This window comes from Epinephelus lanceolatus, chromosome 19 (assembly GCF_041903045.1).
Source record: "Epinephelus lanceolatus isolate andai-2023 chromosome 19, ASM4190304v1, whole genome shotgun sequence".
Taxonomy (NCBI): Eukaryota; Metazoa; Chordata; class Actinopteri; order Perciformes; family Serranidae; genus Epinephelus; species Epinephelus lanceolatus.
This window is the reverse complement of record NC_135752.1, coordinates 29,011,080-29,026,101: the sequence shown is the minus strand read 5'-3', so window position 1 is coordinate 29,026,101 and position 15,022 is coordinate 29,011,080. Positions and strand designations below refer to the sequence as shown.

Genomic DNA, 15,022 nt, shown 5'->3' with positions numbered 1-15,022 from the left:
AACCTGAGTGGATTTCTTGAAAACTTGCTAATTCCAAATTTTCTGAGTAAATTGTTATTGCTCGTGATATTCGAGCAAAATATTGCTAGTAGCAAGCAACAAAGCTCTACTCGCTAGGAACTGGGTTAAAGAAACACCACCAACAAAGGACCAGTGGCTAACAATTGTGGAAGAGATTTTTTTTAATGGAGAAGTTGACACACATAGTGAGACTACAAGAAGCACAACCAGAAAGAAAATGGGAAGAATGGACTCTATACAAGACTCAAAAAGATGACGCTGGACTGGAATAATAATTTGTTGAAATTAAAATGTGATCAGGTTTTAGACCTTGTCCACTTTTGTGTCGGGATCGGCTGCAGACTGAGTTGACAGAGATGGCTGCCATCTTGTTTCTACGTGGATTAGTGTATTGTGCTCTTACTACCACTAGATGGCACAACAAAGTGACAACGAACGAGGACAACAGGTCTCAGTTAAGTAGAAGGTTAAGTAAACCCAAAATGTGATGTCCTCATGAAGACACAGGGTCTCAGGAGGTTATACAGCAGTACTCCCTAATAGTGTTGGGGTCTTACTTACAAAAAGTAACTAAGTACACATTACTTGTTACATAGCAAAAAAAGTAATGCATTGCTTTACTTATTTACTCCCTGTACAAAGTAATTTGTTACATTACTTTTGCGCTACTCTGCAACGTCACCTGACATGCACACTAACACAAGTAATGACGTAATTGTTGTGGTTAGTAGATGTAATGTGATTACAACTTCTTCTTAAGGCATTTAAACAGATGTTGGCGTGTTTCCCTTTAGCAGTAGAAAAATGCAGAACATCAGGTTCAGTCATGTAATTGTGTAAAAACCACAATGTGGAGTCTCAGCTCAGTATTTATTTTTGTTTACTTCACCATCTCCTTTAAAGACACGAACTACAGCCAACTTCATCTCAGTTATTACCGTTCCCTCGATGCCAGTGTAAATGATAAGTTGTTTGATTAAAGGGTGAAGCTCTTACAAATTACAATACAAGTCTGTACAGAGGAGTCACCCAACCTGTCAGAGGCACCCGAACCTCTGGGTGTCACCTTGCAGGAATGCAGTCTCTGAGAGGTGGCAGACGATTGGCTGATCCTCCGATGCAGGTGAAAATAAATCTGTCTGAAAACCATCTGCACAGTAATGGGTGGAGACACTGCAGGGTGAGGTAAATACTGCGACTGACACCTGAGAGCTACAAACTGGAACGTGAGGACCATCTGCAGTAGCACAGGTGAGTTTTTTTAATATGTTTAAAGTATGTATAAACATTTAAATCAACTTTAAATTCATTATTTGTCTTTATTGTTTCCTTTCTTCCCTCTACAGCGATAGGTTTGTGGATCTAGTTATAACTTTCCATCCAAGTAAACATGTCCGTCTTCAAGAAATTCTTCAAAGATATCATTCATGACAAAGACAGAGATGATGACACCGTCGTAGTGAGTATCAGATCACATAGAAACAATTATTCATGAGGTGAATACACCTGTTAATGGCCTACTGACAGCTGTCTGTAGCTCTGTCAACCTTCAGCTCTGCACCTTACCGTTCTCTCCTCCATCCTTCCTGTCACTCTGCCCTGTGATGAAACTGGAACAAATCAAAAATCATGTTTAAAACTGTAAATCGTCCACAGCTTTGAGTTTCTGGTGGCTTGCAGCAGCCGGAGGTAGTAAAACTTGTATTTCTGGTTTTTGTTACAGGTGAAGGGGAAGGTGAAACCTAAGTTTTATGGAACAGTTGCCCCGTATCCAAACTTCAACGCCAGCAGTGATGCGTCCACTCTTCAGAGTGCCATTGACAGTAAAGGTGCGTGTGCTCACTCATGTTATCTTAAGAAAGTTCTCATGCTTGTAGGGCTGGGTCATTCTTTGTAGATGATGTACAGTTTAAAGTTGAAGAACTCAGCAATAATTAAAGGAATACTTCATACAAATAATCATTTGTATATCAGTTACTCACGCCATGTTACTTTGAAGTAGTGAAGTAGTTAAGAGAACTTCGTTTTTCTCTCATGCCTCTGGCGAACAAAGAATCCAAAAACAAAGAACGTTCTTGATAATTGGAGTCATAGGAGCAATTAACAACTGCTAAATCTATATTAAAACATTACACAACTTGTGCAGTTTAATCCAAGCCTCATTTATCAAGTCATTTGCTCAGTACTTTCTAAACAGACAGACATTTTCCAGGGAATGAAAAAGCCAGACTCCATTGACGAAATCAGTAATTTTAACTCGCTGAACACAGGAGCTGTTGGTCCAACACATTCTCACTCTGACCTCGTCACATATCGCCGCTTGGTCGTGGATTTTCCACATCAACATATGATGTGCAAAGTACCCTGGGTGTGTTGGTTGTTGACGTTCTAGAACGCTGTGTCAACTTCAGCCTGTTACATGCATTGCATCTTTTCAAAATACACCTCCATTTTCACAGGAAATTTACAGTTTGCATACAGTCTCATTCAAAATTAATGTACTACGTAAGTACAACACTGCAAATTGGGTTTTTTTTTCCTTCAGCAACAAACACACATGGTTACGTTTAGACACACAAATGTGGTTAGGTCTAGAAAAAAATAACAGGGTTTGGCTTTACATTCATACAGAAAGCAAATACTGGCCTCCTGGGTGAAAGTTGGTGATTGTTGGACCCATCTACCACCCCTTGCTTTCCGCCTGCCCTACTTGGACTTTTCGCCCCGTCACTTACGTTTTTGTCCCGCTGCATTTCCCCTGATGCCTACTGGCGCCCAGCCTTGTATGATGCTGATGTAAAAGGATGGCTTTTTTCGTCAGTGTCTGACATGGAAGTCACTGCCCAAGCACCATCGTCCGAATGGCACCCGCTTGGTTGGTCTACTGTTGCCTTGATGAGTTACTTTGTATTTGTGTGACTTTGTTTTTTTTAAAGGGTTAGTTTGGATTCACTAAAGCAAACTACCAATCGAGGCAGTGGTAGACCAGCAGCTCCTGTGTTCAGCGAGGCAAAATTACTGTTTTTGTCAGTTGGAGTGATGAGTTTGGTCTTAATTTCAGTTCCCCGTTGGACAGGACTGTCTGTTTGGGAAGTACTGAGCATATTACTGGATCAATGAGACTTGGATTAAACTGTATGAGTTTTGTGAGCATTTGTAAACATATGTTTTGTCATAGTTTTGCTGTTGTTAAACGTTGTTGCCCATGACGTCAATTCATCAAGAATTCTCTGAGTTTTTGGATTCATTGTTCAACATGGAGGTATGTGAGAAAAACAGTTTTCTTCATGAAGTCAGCGTGACACAAGGTAAGAAATTTACATACAAATGGTCATTTGGAGGCTGAGGTATTCCTTTAAAATATGGTTGATGTTTCCTCCGTGAAAATGTGGAAAAACCTGATTGCATGCAAGTCAAGCTGCCCCTCTGGTTTTCATCATTTTAATGTACTTAGGAGACATGGATCTTCTTTCAACACTGCACATTTCTGATCTAAAGGCTATAAGCACTTTAAAGAGAGTAGGCTAAACTACAACTTGTCCCCTACAGAGGTGGATGAGGATGTGATCGTTGCTGTCCTGGTGAAAAGATGCAACGAGCAGAGACAGAAGATCAAAGTAGTTTATGAGGCGTCCACTGGAAAGGTGAGTTTCTCATCATCATTTCTCATCAAGACAGAGTCGAGTACTGATTACTATAATGATTATAAATCAGCTACAAGGTGAACACAAGCCTGGTGAAATACAAAAACAAGTCTGACAATCCTCCCTCTGACCTCACTATGTAAAGTGCTTCGAGCTACGACAGATTTGCAACACAAATGAGCAACGAGTCATTAAATCCAGATCCACTGCTTTGAGCTAAAGGTGCTATTATTAGTCAATGCCTTCACAATGGTATCCAAAAATTCCCATAACAAGCTGGGTCCTAACAGGCACTTAAGCAGATGACATTAAAAAAATACTCACACAATGGTTTTATTTTTCTGCAGCAGTCATTTTGAAATGCTTGATTATGATCAGCAGTACTTCATCTCTTTGTGTGGCTGCTCTCTGTGTGTTACAGCGGCTGGAAGACGATCTGAAGTCGGTTCTCAGGTCAGATTTAGAGGACATCTCTCTGGCTCTGCTCATGACGCCCGCTCAGTTTGATGCCTACCTGCTCAGGAAGGCCACAAAGGTAAATATCAGAGAAAATGATTTCCACGTTACTCTTCATGTCACTGGTTTGTCCTGCCAGCAGGGCCTGTCCAAGGTTAGTAATATTTTCTATAATATTTTGCGGTAGGCAACATGTTTTCGGGTTGTTCGTCTGTCCCATTCTTTTGAACGTAATATCTCAGGAGCACCTTCAGGGATTTTCTCAAAATTTGGCACAAACGTCCACTTGGACTCAAGGATGATCTAATTAGAATTTGGTGGCCAAAGGTCAAAGGTCAAGGTTATTGTGACCTCACAAAATATGTTTTTGGCCATAACTCATTAACTACTTATGACAAAATTTCACACAAATGTCTAATAGAGTAAGATAATGAAGTGATGACATTTTTTAACCAAGGTCAACTTCACTGTGACACCATAAAGTTCTGCAAAAACACTTTTCTGGCCATTATCCAATGGTATAACTCAAGAACGGACGGGGATACTTAATTGGTGACGCTCATCTTAGGGGTCAATTTAGAAACTGATTGTACAGATCATTAGTGCTGCCGGGTTGAAGATGTGTGAAGCTGATGGTTTAAAATTTGTAGTTTCTTTGCAGCAACACCTATATTTAAAGCTTTGTTTACTGTCGTGGCTACATATGACTCTAGACAGACATGGATATAAACTGTGACTGCAACTTGACTGGTTCACAGAGGCATATAACCACAAGGCAGTAATTCTAGTTTTAATCTACATGTTTCTCTTCCATTCAGAGATTTTTATAGCTGGGTCCTCTTCTCTACATTAACAAAATCAAAGAAACAGTGGACTTTGAGCTGATAACCTGGTCGAAATCCGGCGATTGGGCAGTGACTTGCAGCATCAGACACTGATGAAGAAAGCCGTCCTTACACGGCCAGTTGCCGCTCTAGTTTAATCGCGTTTGGCGATGTCAGGTGCAAACGTGGCGGGATAGGAGCGAAAGTTAAGGTGCTGAAAGTCCAAGTAAGGTGGGCGGAAGGTGTGAGGGATTGGCCCACCAAACATCAGCTTTCACCCAGGAGAGCGGTCTTCGCATCCTGTACAATTATAAAGCCAAACCTTGTTCTTTTTTCCCAAACCCAACCATGTGCGTTAGTTGTTGGAGGGGAAAAAAAAAGTCACATTGCGGTGTTGTACCGACGTAGTGTGTTTATTTTGAAAGAGACTGTATGTAAACGGTACATTTCCTGTTAAAATGGATGAGTATTTTGAAAGAAGAAGAACAAATGTTACTCTTTAATGTGTTAGATTTGGTCACTCCCTGCATTTGCTTTATTCCAACAGGGCTGGGGCACAAATGAAGACGTCCTGACGGAGATTCTGGCAACGAGAACAAACGAAGAGATTCGAGAGATCAAGCGGGTCTTCAAACAAGGTTTGACCCGATACAGTGCAGTTAGTCTGTTATTTATTTCTTGGTGAACATGTTGAGCTCTGACTTCCTGAAAGGTCTTCACATTTTACACAACATCTTAAGATGTTTACCAGACACTCTGTCGTGTCTCCGGTGCACACAGCAGCAGAACAACACTGAATTCCCAGACAGTGCGGCATTGTAATCACCCTGTAATGGGGACTGTAAACCTCTAAACAACAGCTCTAAGCACTGCAGTCATACTGTGGTCCATTATCTTACTGTAAAGTCTGTTATGTTTGTCCCTCAGAGTACGAAACAGAGCTGGAGGACATTATCAAGTATGAGACCAGCTCTGATTTCACCACGGCTCTTCTGGCCATGTTGAAAGCAAACAAAGATGAGAACACGGAAGTCGACACGGATCTGGCCAAAAGAGACGCAAAGGTAAAATAAAAAAATCTATGTATAAATGATAAGCCTGACATCATTCAGTGTTTTTCTTAAAGGTATACTATGCAGGAATTATCAGGTACTACTTTGTAACAACCCGGCTCTTAGGCTGCAACAAGGATAGGAGACGAGACAAGTGTACAAAGAGTTAAACGAAGACCCTCTGCCTTGATGCGCATCCAGAAACAGGGAGAACAGTCAGGAAAACAGACACACCTAGTGGAGTGTAGGGGTCGTCACAACTTGTTAACACAACATTTAAACTTGGGCCCTCCTTACACTGCTTGTATGTGCACTGCAAGCTACTATACTATTGTAGGAACTTTACATTTGTTGTAATGGGTAAAGCTAATATTTTAGCAGGCTAACTAAGCTAACATGCATTGCTCTTTATTCCTATGGTCTTGTTCAGCGCTCAGCAGTCAAAGTGACAGCCACCGCCAGATTAACTCTTGCTTTGGGACACGCTCTGTCTCTTGGCTGTTTAACCTCGCTATATTTGCATTTTTCTGGCACTGTGTCCCCGATTTTAGCAGCTTCCTTGTGCTGCTGCTGCTGCTACCTTTTTCTTAAGCCGTAACCTTAGCTATGTGCTGTTATGGGCCGGGGGCTACATCATGCCCCAGAACATCCCCAATACAGCAAGTCTCTGCAGATAAATACACTTCTAGTGGGTTATCAGTGATGATTGAGAGAGATTTTATGAGTCATTGTTTTGGTGAGAAGATCTCGCATAGTATATCTTTAATATGTCAATAAATCCCTCAAATGTTTTTCTACTGAGGAAGCCCCAAGCCCATTGGTACCAAATGAACAGAAAAATATTAAATTTGGTTCACAAGTTCATAGTTAAATTTGAACAAAAGGCTCTATAATTTCCTTAAACAGCTGGGCACTGTAGTTTTTAATCAAACGTCACTCAAACAGGAGTGAACAATGCATTTGTTGGGGACTATTTCCAGCCGTGGATTGATACAGATTTGGTGCTCAAGTGAGTATTTGCAGCAGCAGGATGATGTATGTGTGATTGAGTCAAAGATAAACTACAGTGTGTGTGTTCATGGTAATGAAGGACAACACAGAATTAGTGTTGGCATTGTACGTTTCTGCAAACCAAGACTGGTACATTTTTAATTTATTATGTAGGGAATATGTAGAAACTTAACATTTCAACAGCACAATGTGTGGTTATGTTTAGGCACAAAAACCCTTGGTTAAGGTGAGGAAAAGATTATGTTTTGGCTCTGAACACATGATTTTGGTTGCACTATCCCGGCTGGAAACTCAGTGAGGGGTTGCTAAAAAATTATAATGTTTGGTGGAAAAAAAGGTGGAAAGATGCAGCAATGACTCGCTAAAACACAACCAGTTTTGCTTCTTGTTGGCCTCAAACAGTGGTCTGCATCTTGGCAGGTGATCTTTTCTTCTGGCCCCGGCCTTTGAAGGAACATGTCACCCAGTACAACACTGTGGCTCACTGGTGGGCTTATGTTGGGCTTTGGATACGCAGAAAATACTTTGTAGGATCAGTTGTTGACAATAAGAAACATTTAGAGTATTGTCAGAGTTATCCTGTATCCTGATGTAAAAGTCTTCAATATAAACTGGTAATGACATGTTGTTGTTATGTTCCTGTAGGTTCTGTTTGAAGCTGCTGAGCATCCCGATGGAATCGATGTTTCCACCTTCATCGACATCCTGACCACGCGCAGTGGCCCGCAGCTCTCTAGGAGTGAGTGTTTGAAATGTGTGAATGCTGTAGCTGTTACGTTTGACTCATCAGAGCTGAATCAGCCAATCCTCCATTTCAAAGAGAAAACACACACAAACACACATCTGGAAAAACAGGTGGAACCACACTCTGCAGGTGTCAGGTTGAACACACCCAGCACTGTGGGAACAATACGGAGCAAAGTCAGCCTGATTATTCAAATAATTTTTGATTAAACTGTATCTTTATCACTGGAGTCGTCTGTGAACTCATGTGAAGAAAAATTAAAAACAGCTGTACTCTGGATGACGTAATAGATTAGTAATAGATTCTTTTTAGATTTCTTAGATGTATGTGTCAAGAGAGGGTTTATTTAAGCACACATAGTCTTTCTTCTTTGTGATCAAATTTTTATCTTTTTAATATGGAGGTGAGTATAACAACAAATTATCAGCCTCTACGTATATTTGTAATACTGGATGTATATTATGACATTAATCAGCTGCCCAACAAAGGACTGTTTTTAGTCCCTCCAGTCTTTAAAGTCTCCCTCTTCCCTACCCCACCCTGGATGGAACATGAGTACTACAATCCAAAAACAGCAGGACTTAAAATAAAATAAAATAAATACAAATAAAATAAAATAAAATGAAATAATACAAAAACCTTAATATGCCCTAGTATATAAAGTAAAAATATAATGAATAAATTAATAAAACAAAATAAAAATAATTGAAATAAAAATAGAAAAAATCTTTATATGCCCTGGTATATAAAGTAAAAATATAATGAATAAATAAATAAAATAAAATAAAATAAAATAAAAATAATTGAAATAAAAATAAAACAAAACCTTAATATGCCCTAGTATATAAAGTAAAAATATAATGAATAAATTAATAAAACAAAATAAAAATAATTGAAATAAAAATAGAAAAAATCTTTATATGCCGTAGTATATAAAGTAAAAATATAATGAATAAATAAATAAAATAAAATAAAATAAAATAAAATAAAAATAATTGAAATAAAAATAAAACAAAATCTTAATATGCCCTAGTATATAAAATAAAAATATAATGAATAAATTAATAAAACAAAATAAAAATAATTGAAATAAAAATAGAAAAAATCTTTATATGCCCTGGTATATAAAATAAAAATATAATGAATAAATAAATAAAATAAAATAAAATAAAATAAAAATAATTGAAATAAAAATAAAACAAAACCTTAATATGCCCTAGTATATAAAGTAAAAATATAATGAATAAATTAATAAAACAAAATAAAAATAATTGAAGTAAAAATAGAAAAAATCTTTATATGCCCTAGTATATAAAGTAAAAATATAATGAATAAATAAATAAAATAAAATAAAATAAAAATAATTGAAATAAAAATAAAACAAAATCTTAATATGCCCTAGTATATAAAATAAAAATATAATGAATAAATTAATAAAACAAAATAAAAATAATTGAAATAAAAATAGAAAAAATCTTTATATGCCCTGGTATATAAAGTAAAAATATAATGAATAAATAAATAAAATAAAATAAAAATAATTGAAATAAAAATAAAACAAAACCTTAATATGCCCTAGTATATAAAGTAAAAATATAATGAATAAATTAATAAAACAAAATAAAAATAATTGAAGTAAAAATAGAAAAAATCTTTATATGCCCTAGTATATAAAGTAAAAATATAATGAATAAATAAATAAAATAAAATAAAATAAAAATAATTGAAATAAAAATAAAACAAAATCTTAATATGCCCTAGTATATAAAATAAAAATATAATGAATAAATTAATAAAACAAAATAAAAATAATTGAAATAAAAATAGAAAAAATCTTTATATGCCCTGGTATATAAAGTAAAAATATAATGAATAAATAAATAAAATAAAATAAAATAAAATAAAAATAATTGAAATAAAAATAAAACAAAACCTTAATATGCCCTAGTATATAAAGTAAAAATATAATGAATAAATTAATAAAACAAAATAAAAATAATTGAAATAAAAATAGAAAAAAATCTTTATATGCCCTAGTATATAAAGTAAAAATATAATGAATAAATAAAATAAAATAAAATAAAATAAAATAAAATAAAAATAATTGAAATAAAAATAAAACAAAATCTTAATATGCCCTAGTATATAAAGTAAAAATATAATGAATAAATTAATAAAATAAAATAAAATAAAAATAATTGAAATAAAAATAAAACAAAATCTTAATATGCCCTGGTATATAAAGTAAAAATATAATGAATAAATTAATAAAACAAAAATAATTGAAATAAAAATAGAAAAAATCTTTATATGCCCTAGTATATAAAGTAAAAATATAATGAATAAATAAATAATATAAATTAAAATGTTCAATGTTCTAAATAAAGTAAACTGTTTTGGAAAATTGGTGTATGTGTGAAAGAGCACATACTCTGAACGTGACGATGCTCCATGTCTTTGTGCTGCACACTTTAGATGACAAGTTGAATAAAGCAGCAAATGACACGTCTAAAAACAAACTCCAAAATATGCTTCATGTGTGATGGCCATGTATTTTATTTAAGAATTGCAGTTATGTACAGTTACAGCCTCTTAGGTGTTTACAGTAATTGCAAAATTCCTCTTCGTATTTAATACTTCAGCTCAGTATTCATTTAGAGTATGAATTCTGGCAGCTCGTGTCTAAAGAGCCTTTCAAACCAGCTGTGGCTGTTTTCTAAATTCCAAAAATGCTTGGGATAAATGCAATAGTTGCATACGTCGACTACAAGAACTTTTTAGAGAGACATTTGCTTTCTGTCTGACAAGTTTAACCCATAAAAACCTGTTGTTTGTCTTTTTACCTGTCAGCGTTCCATCACTACGCTGCAACCAGTGACGTTAAGTTACCCAAAGCCCTGCAGTTGGAGCTGAGTGGAGACATTGAAGACTGTCTCATTGACATTGGTAAGGAGGGTTTCTTCATCTCTTTCATGATTTGATCAGATTTGGTTTACTTTTAGTGAATAAGTTCTCTTGTTAGGATTGGACTGAGTTTTCAGAACAAATTTGAAAGGCCCTGAAAATCAGCTTCTCACTGTGAGCAGTGGGGTCCTGCATATATTTGGTTATTTCACAAGAAAGATTCCTGCATTTGTGTTTCCTTCTGTGCTTTTCTCACTGGTTTTAAAGTGGCAAAATCAGTGCATGAATCAGCATTTATGAACATATGATAGCCTATATATAACAGTAGTGGGCTGTTGGCTAATGCTGCCAAGCCGCTGTCAATCAAACCTGATCAAAGCACACCCACACAGTCTTAATGACGCAGATTAGTTGAGCTACTTAGTGTTAATCCTCAAATAAATAATAACTCAGGATGTTTTTTCCAAACTGTAATCATGCACAATGCACATTTAAACAGTTTTCATGGACTTTAAACACGTATTTTGTCACAGGCAAGTGTTGACTACGGTGTTGCTTGACTGATGTTTATACGGAGGAGCTGTTAAGAAAACTACAGGCTGGGATGTTAATCCATATAAGAGTCAACAATAGAAAGAGTGACAAAATGAGCGACAAAAACACACTGAATTTCCACACTTAATTTAGGGGGAATCTACAGAGGGGTGGGTGGATGATCTGACTGACGTTGTCGTGCTTAAGAAGCAGCTGGACAGACGGATTTACCAAAAGGGCTGAACTCTCCAAAACATACATCAACATAGCTTCACTGTTAAGTCTCAGTCTTGCAACATGTGGTGTTCAGAGAGAGGGCATCCATAAAGAACCAGAGCAAAGGTACTGCACCTTAAAGGGACAGTTTACCCCAAAATACAGCCTCCATACATATCTCCAGCACTCGGCAACTCACACCAAAACAAACTAATCTGATCAATAGCTCTACAGGTAAGAGGGAAATATGTATTTTTGGTTTGGGGGTGAACTGTCCCTTTAAATGCATACATAAGAAGTGAAGAGTGAGCGCACTAGATAGACCCATTCCCAATATTACTATCTATATATTCTAGCCTCCAGCATGTGGTGCATCATGACCTCACACCCCATGAGATCAGGGGGCGTCTAAAACCTTGTCTGGATGACTTGAACCTGAACGCACAATATCATGAAAGCAAATAAGTGTGAGCTGTGAGACGTAGCAACATCTGGACGGTGCATATTTTCAGTAGGAATGTTTGTGTGTCTCTTTGATGTTTAGTGAAATGTGCCTGGAACACACCGGCTTTCTTCGCTGAGAAGCTCCATAAGGCGATGGAGGTGTGTTTTCTTTCTTACCATATGTCAGAGTGCACGTGTGTGTATGTATGTGTGTGTGTGTGTGTGTGTGTGTGTGTGTGTGTGTGACGGTACCACAGACTTTTCTGCTGAGTGAAGTTTTCCTTTTCTGTTTTGCTTATGTAATTTAGAATAATCCTTACCCACTAACATGGTTTAGATTGCTTGTAATCTTGCTAACAAATGCAATTTAGTTTTAGTTTTTGGGTAACTGCACTGTTTGTCCTTCTCACTCAGAGTCCCAGATGGCCATGGATTTCTTAATTATCACATTTGAGTCTTTCTTTCAAATGCCTGCCTTGAAAATTTGTTTGAAATGGGACAAGAATTAACATGTCTGTCATAATTTGCTGCACGCGCATTAAAATAACATGCAAAAACTGACTTTACTGATCAGCATTGAGCTTGTAAATGAATCCTTGTTTTCCAGCTGACCCTCAAATGTCAGTATTTGGAGCTCTTGTCACTTAAAAATTGTCAGCCTCTGCAAAATACTGCGTAAAGGTCCAGTGTGTAGGGTTTCAGGGGATATTTTGGCAGAAATTGAATATTTTTAGCATGTTTTCTTTAGTGGATAATCACCTGAAAATAAGAATTGTTGTGTTTTTGTTAGCTTAGAATGAGCTTCTACTGGGATTGCTATGTTGCACCGCCATGTTTCTGCAGTGTCACAGAACAGACAAACCAAACTGGCTCTAGATAGGTCCGTTTAAGCTACGTGTCGGCCATCCTCTGCCATGGGAGCGTTGGAAAAACATTGATTTTTTTAATGTGAAACTGCTTTCAGTGTTTTAACCGGTTTAAAACACCAGGCCCGTTTGTTTTGGAGAGGAAGAGACCTCTGCAGAGAATTTGGCTCCTGCTAAAACCCTCCTGAACATCAGGGGCTGTATTCACAAACATTCTGAGAACACTCTCAGAGAGCCTCTAACTTAGACTAAAAACTTTTGGTAAGGAGTCCTAGCTTAGGAGTAATTTAGGAAAGTTCTCAGAGCAGCTCTGAACTAAGGTTTACCTTAGTGAGCAGGTGTGGTTGACCCCATTGTTAGGAATGATGTATTATTTTAACAGATGTGAGTGGTTGTCAGAGACACACCCACTGTACGCCTGCAGGATAAGAAACTCTTAAACCTCTTAAAAGTCCTCCTCCCTGCTCTAAATAGTTTTTCACCTCAGGAGCTCTTTTAAGGTCTAAGATGCTCTGTAAATAACTTTTGTCTTTACATGGACCTACTCTTGACTTTAAGGGGAAATTCTAAGAAAACGTCACAACTCTAACAACTTTCTAATAATTTTGTCACAAGGAGCAACTCTTAGCGCTAGGAAGCTTTGTGAATACGGCCCCTGGATTGTAAGTTATCAGAGAAATAATGTGAGCACAGATTAGTAAGTGCAAGGCTCATGGCCTGTTTCTGACAAGCCAAACAGCATCAGAGAAACATTGATTTGTAACGTGAAACTGCTTTATTCAGTATTTTTACTGGTTTAAATCACTGTGTCTGTTTGTTTTGGAGAGCAAGAGACCTCTGTGGATGATTTGACTTCTGGTAAAAACCTCCTGAACAAAGAACTTTTAAGGAAATTCTAACCGGGAGAAGTTTCAGCTGGTTGCAATCTGCAATCCTCTCCACTAGATGCCACTAAATCCCCCTAACTCTTATACCATTGACCTTAAACTGAAGTGATTGTTTGTACAGTCAATCAGATTTAGTATGTAGTAATGCTACATAACTATACCTTGACATTATACAAATATTGAATAAGAACACACAGTGTGTAGTAAACCTGCAGGGGGAGGTGATTTGCATGCTCTCTACCCGTTCAGCAATGACTCCTCTGCTCCGTTCTCACAGGGCTATGGCACATGTGAGGACACACTCATCAGGGTGCTGGTGAGCCGCTCTGAGATCGACCTGAAGAAGATTGTGCAGGAGTACAGGGCCATGTTTGGCATCAGCCTACAGGAGCACATACTGGTACTATGACATATTTGATTTTCCTGAATGGCTGCCTTCATGTTCTGTTTTCACTCATTCAGTACAGACACAAAGACAGTATAGTATCTGGGTATATCACCTGAACAACTCTTTGTCTCTGTTCCACAGAGGGAGACTAAAGGACATTATGAGACCATCCTGCTGGGACTGTGTGGACCTCACTGAAAACCACTTCACTGGAAATGGAGACCAGCCATTTGATGTCACTGAAATCTCACATCTATCAAAAATGATTATGGATGACGTATCTAATCTGTTTTATCTTTTTGATGTAATCCCACCAACAATAAAAACCATATGATACATAATCATATCCTTCCTGTCTGTTGTTTGATGTTTCTCTTTTTGCTTTCATGTGTTGTCAGTCTTTTTATTTTTAACAATGAATCCTCTCTACTTGTATACTGAGCTGTAGTTCATAACATGGTTCCTGGTTCACTGGTTAAAGATGTGAAGATGAATGAAAAGGAAGCTGGAGCAGCAGAAAAAAAAGGCTCAGAAAGTTTGGAGTTTCAAGTTTAAAATGATTAACATTGGAATACTGCCCAAACTACACAAGTATACAATTTTGAGTCTGAATTATGCAATAATAAATTAAAATTTGGACTTTAAGTTCAATCATAATAACCATGAAATACCAGTGGTGGAAGAAATACTTGGATCTTTTACTTAGGTCAAATTAATATTACTGCAGTGCAGAAATACTCTACTACTTGCTGTTACAAGCAAAAGTCCTGCATTCAAGTGTGTAAGTGAGTAAAATGCAAAAACATACACATCAAAATATACTTTAAGTAAAAATATACTTATCGTGTTCATCACTTTAATGTTGCAGCTGGTAAAGGTGAAGCTCATTTGTTGGGCAGCTTAAACTATATTAATACACCATAATTTATTACTTTTTTGTATTAATTATCAGAATCTGTAAAGTAACTAAAGCTATCAAATAAATGTAGAGGAGTAAAAATAAAATTTTTGCCTCTAAGATGGAGAAGAG

General features: G+C 36.8%; 1 protein-coding gene across 1 annotated transcript; it reads left to right on the top strand.

Annotated features, from left to right (window-relative positions):
- The first annotated feature begins 1,165 nt into the window (after window positions 1-1,165).
- LOC117269401 (annexin A1-like) lies at window positions 1,166-14,338 on the top strand. Its single transcript, XM_033646389.2, has 12 exons — window positions 1,166-1,272; window positions 1,368-1,480; window positions 1,745-1,850; window positions 3,571-3,665; window positions 4,087-4,200; window positions 5,493-5,583; window positions 5,873-6,009; window positions 7,654-7,747; window positions 10,604-10,699; window positions 11,952-12,010; window positions 13,882-14,004; window positions 14,134-14,338. Exons 2-12 carry the CDS (start codon window positions 1,412-1,414, stop codon window positions 14,188-14,190), a joined length of 1,041 nt encoding a protein of 346 aa, XP_033502280.2. The 5' UTR covers window positions 1,166-1,272; window positions 1,368-1,411; the 3' UTR covers window positions 14,191-14,338.
- The last annotated feature ends 684 nt before the right edge of the window (window positions 14,339-15,022 follow it).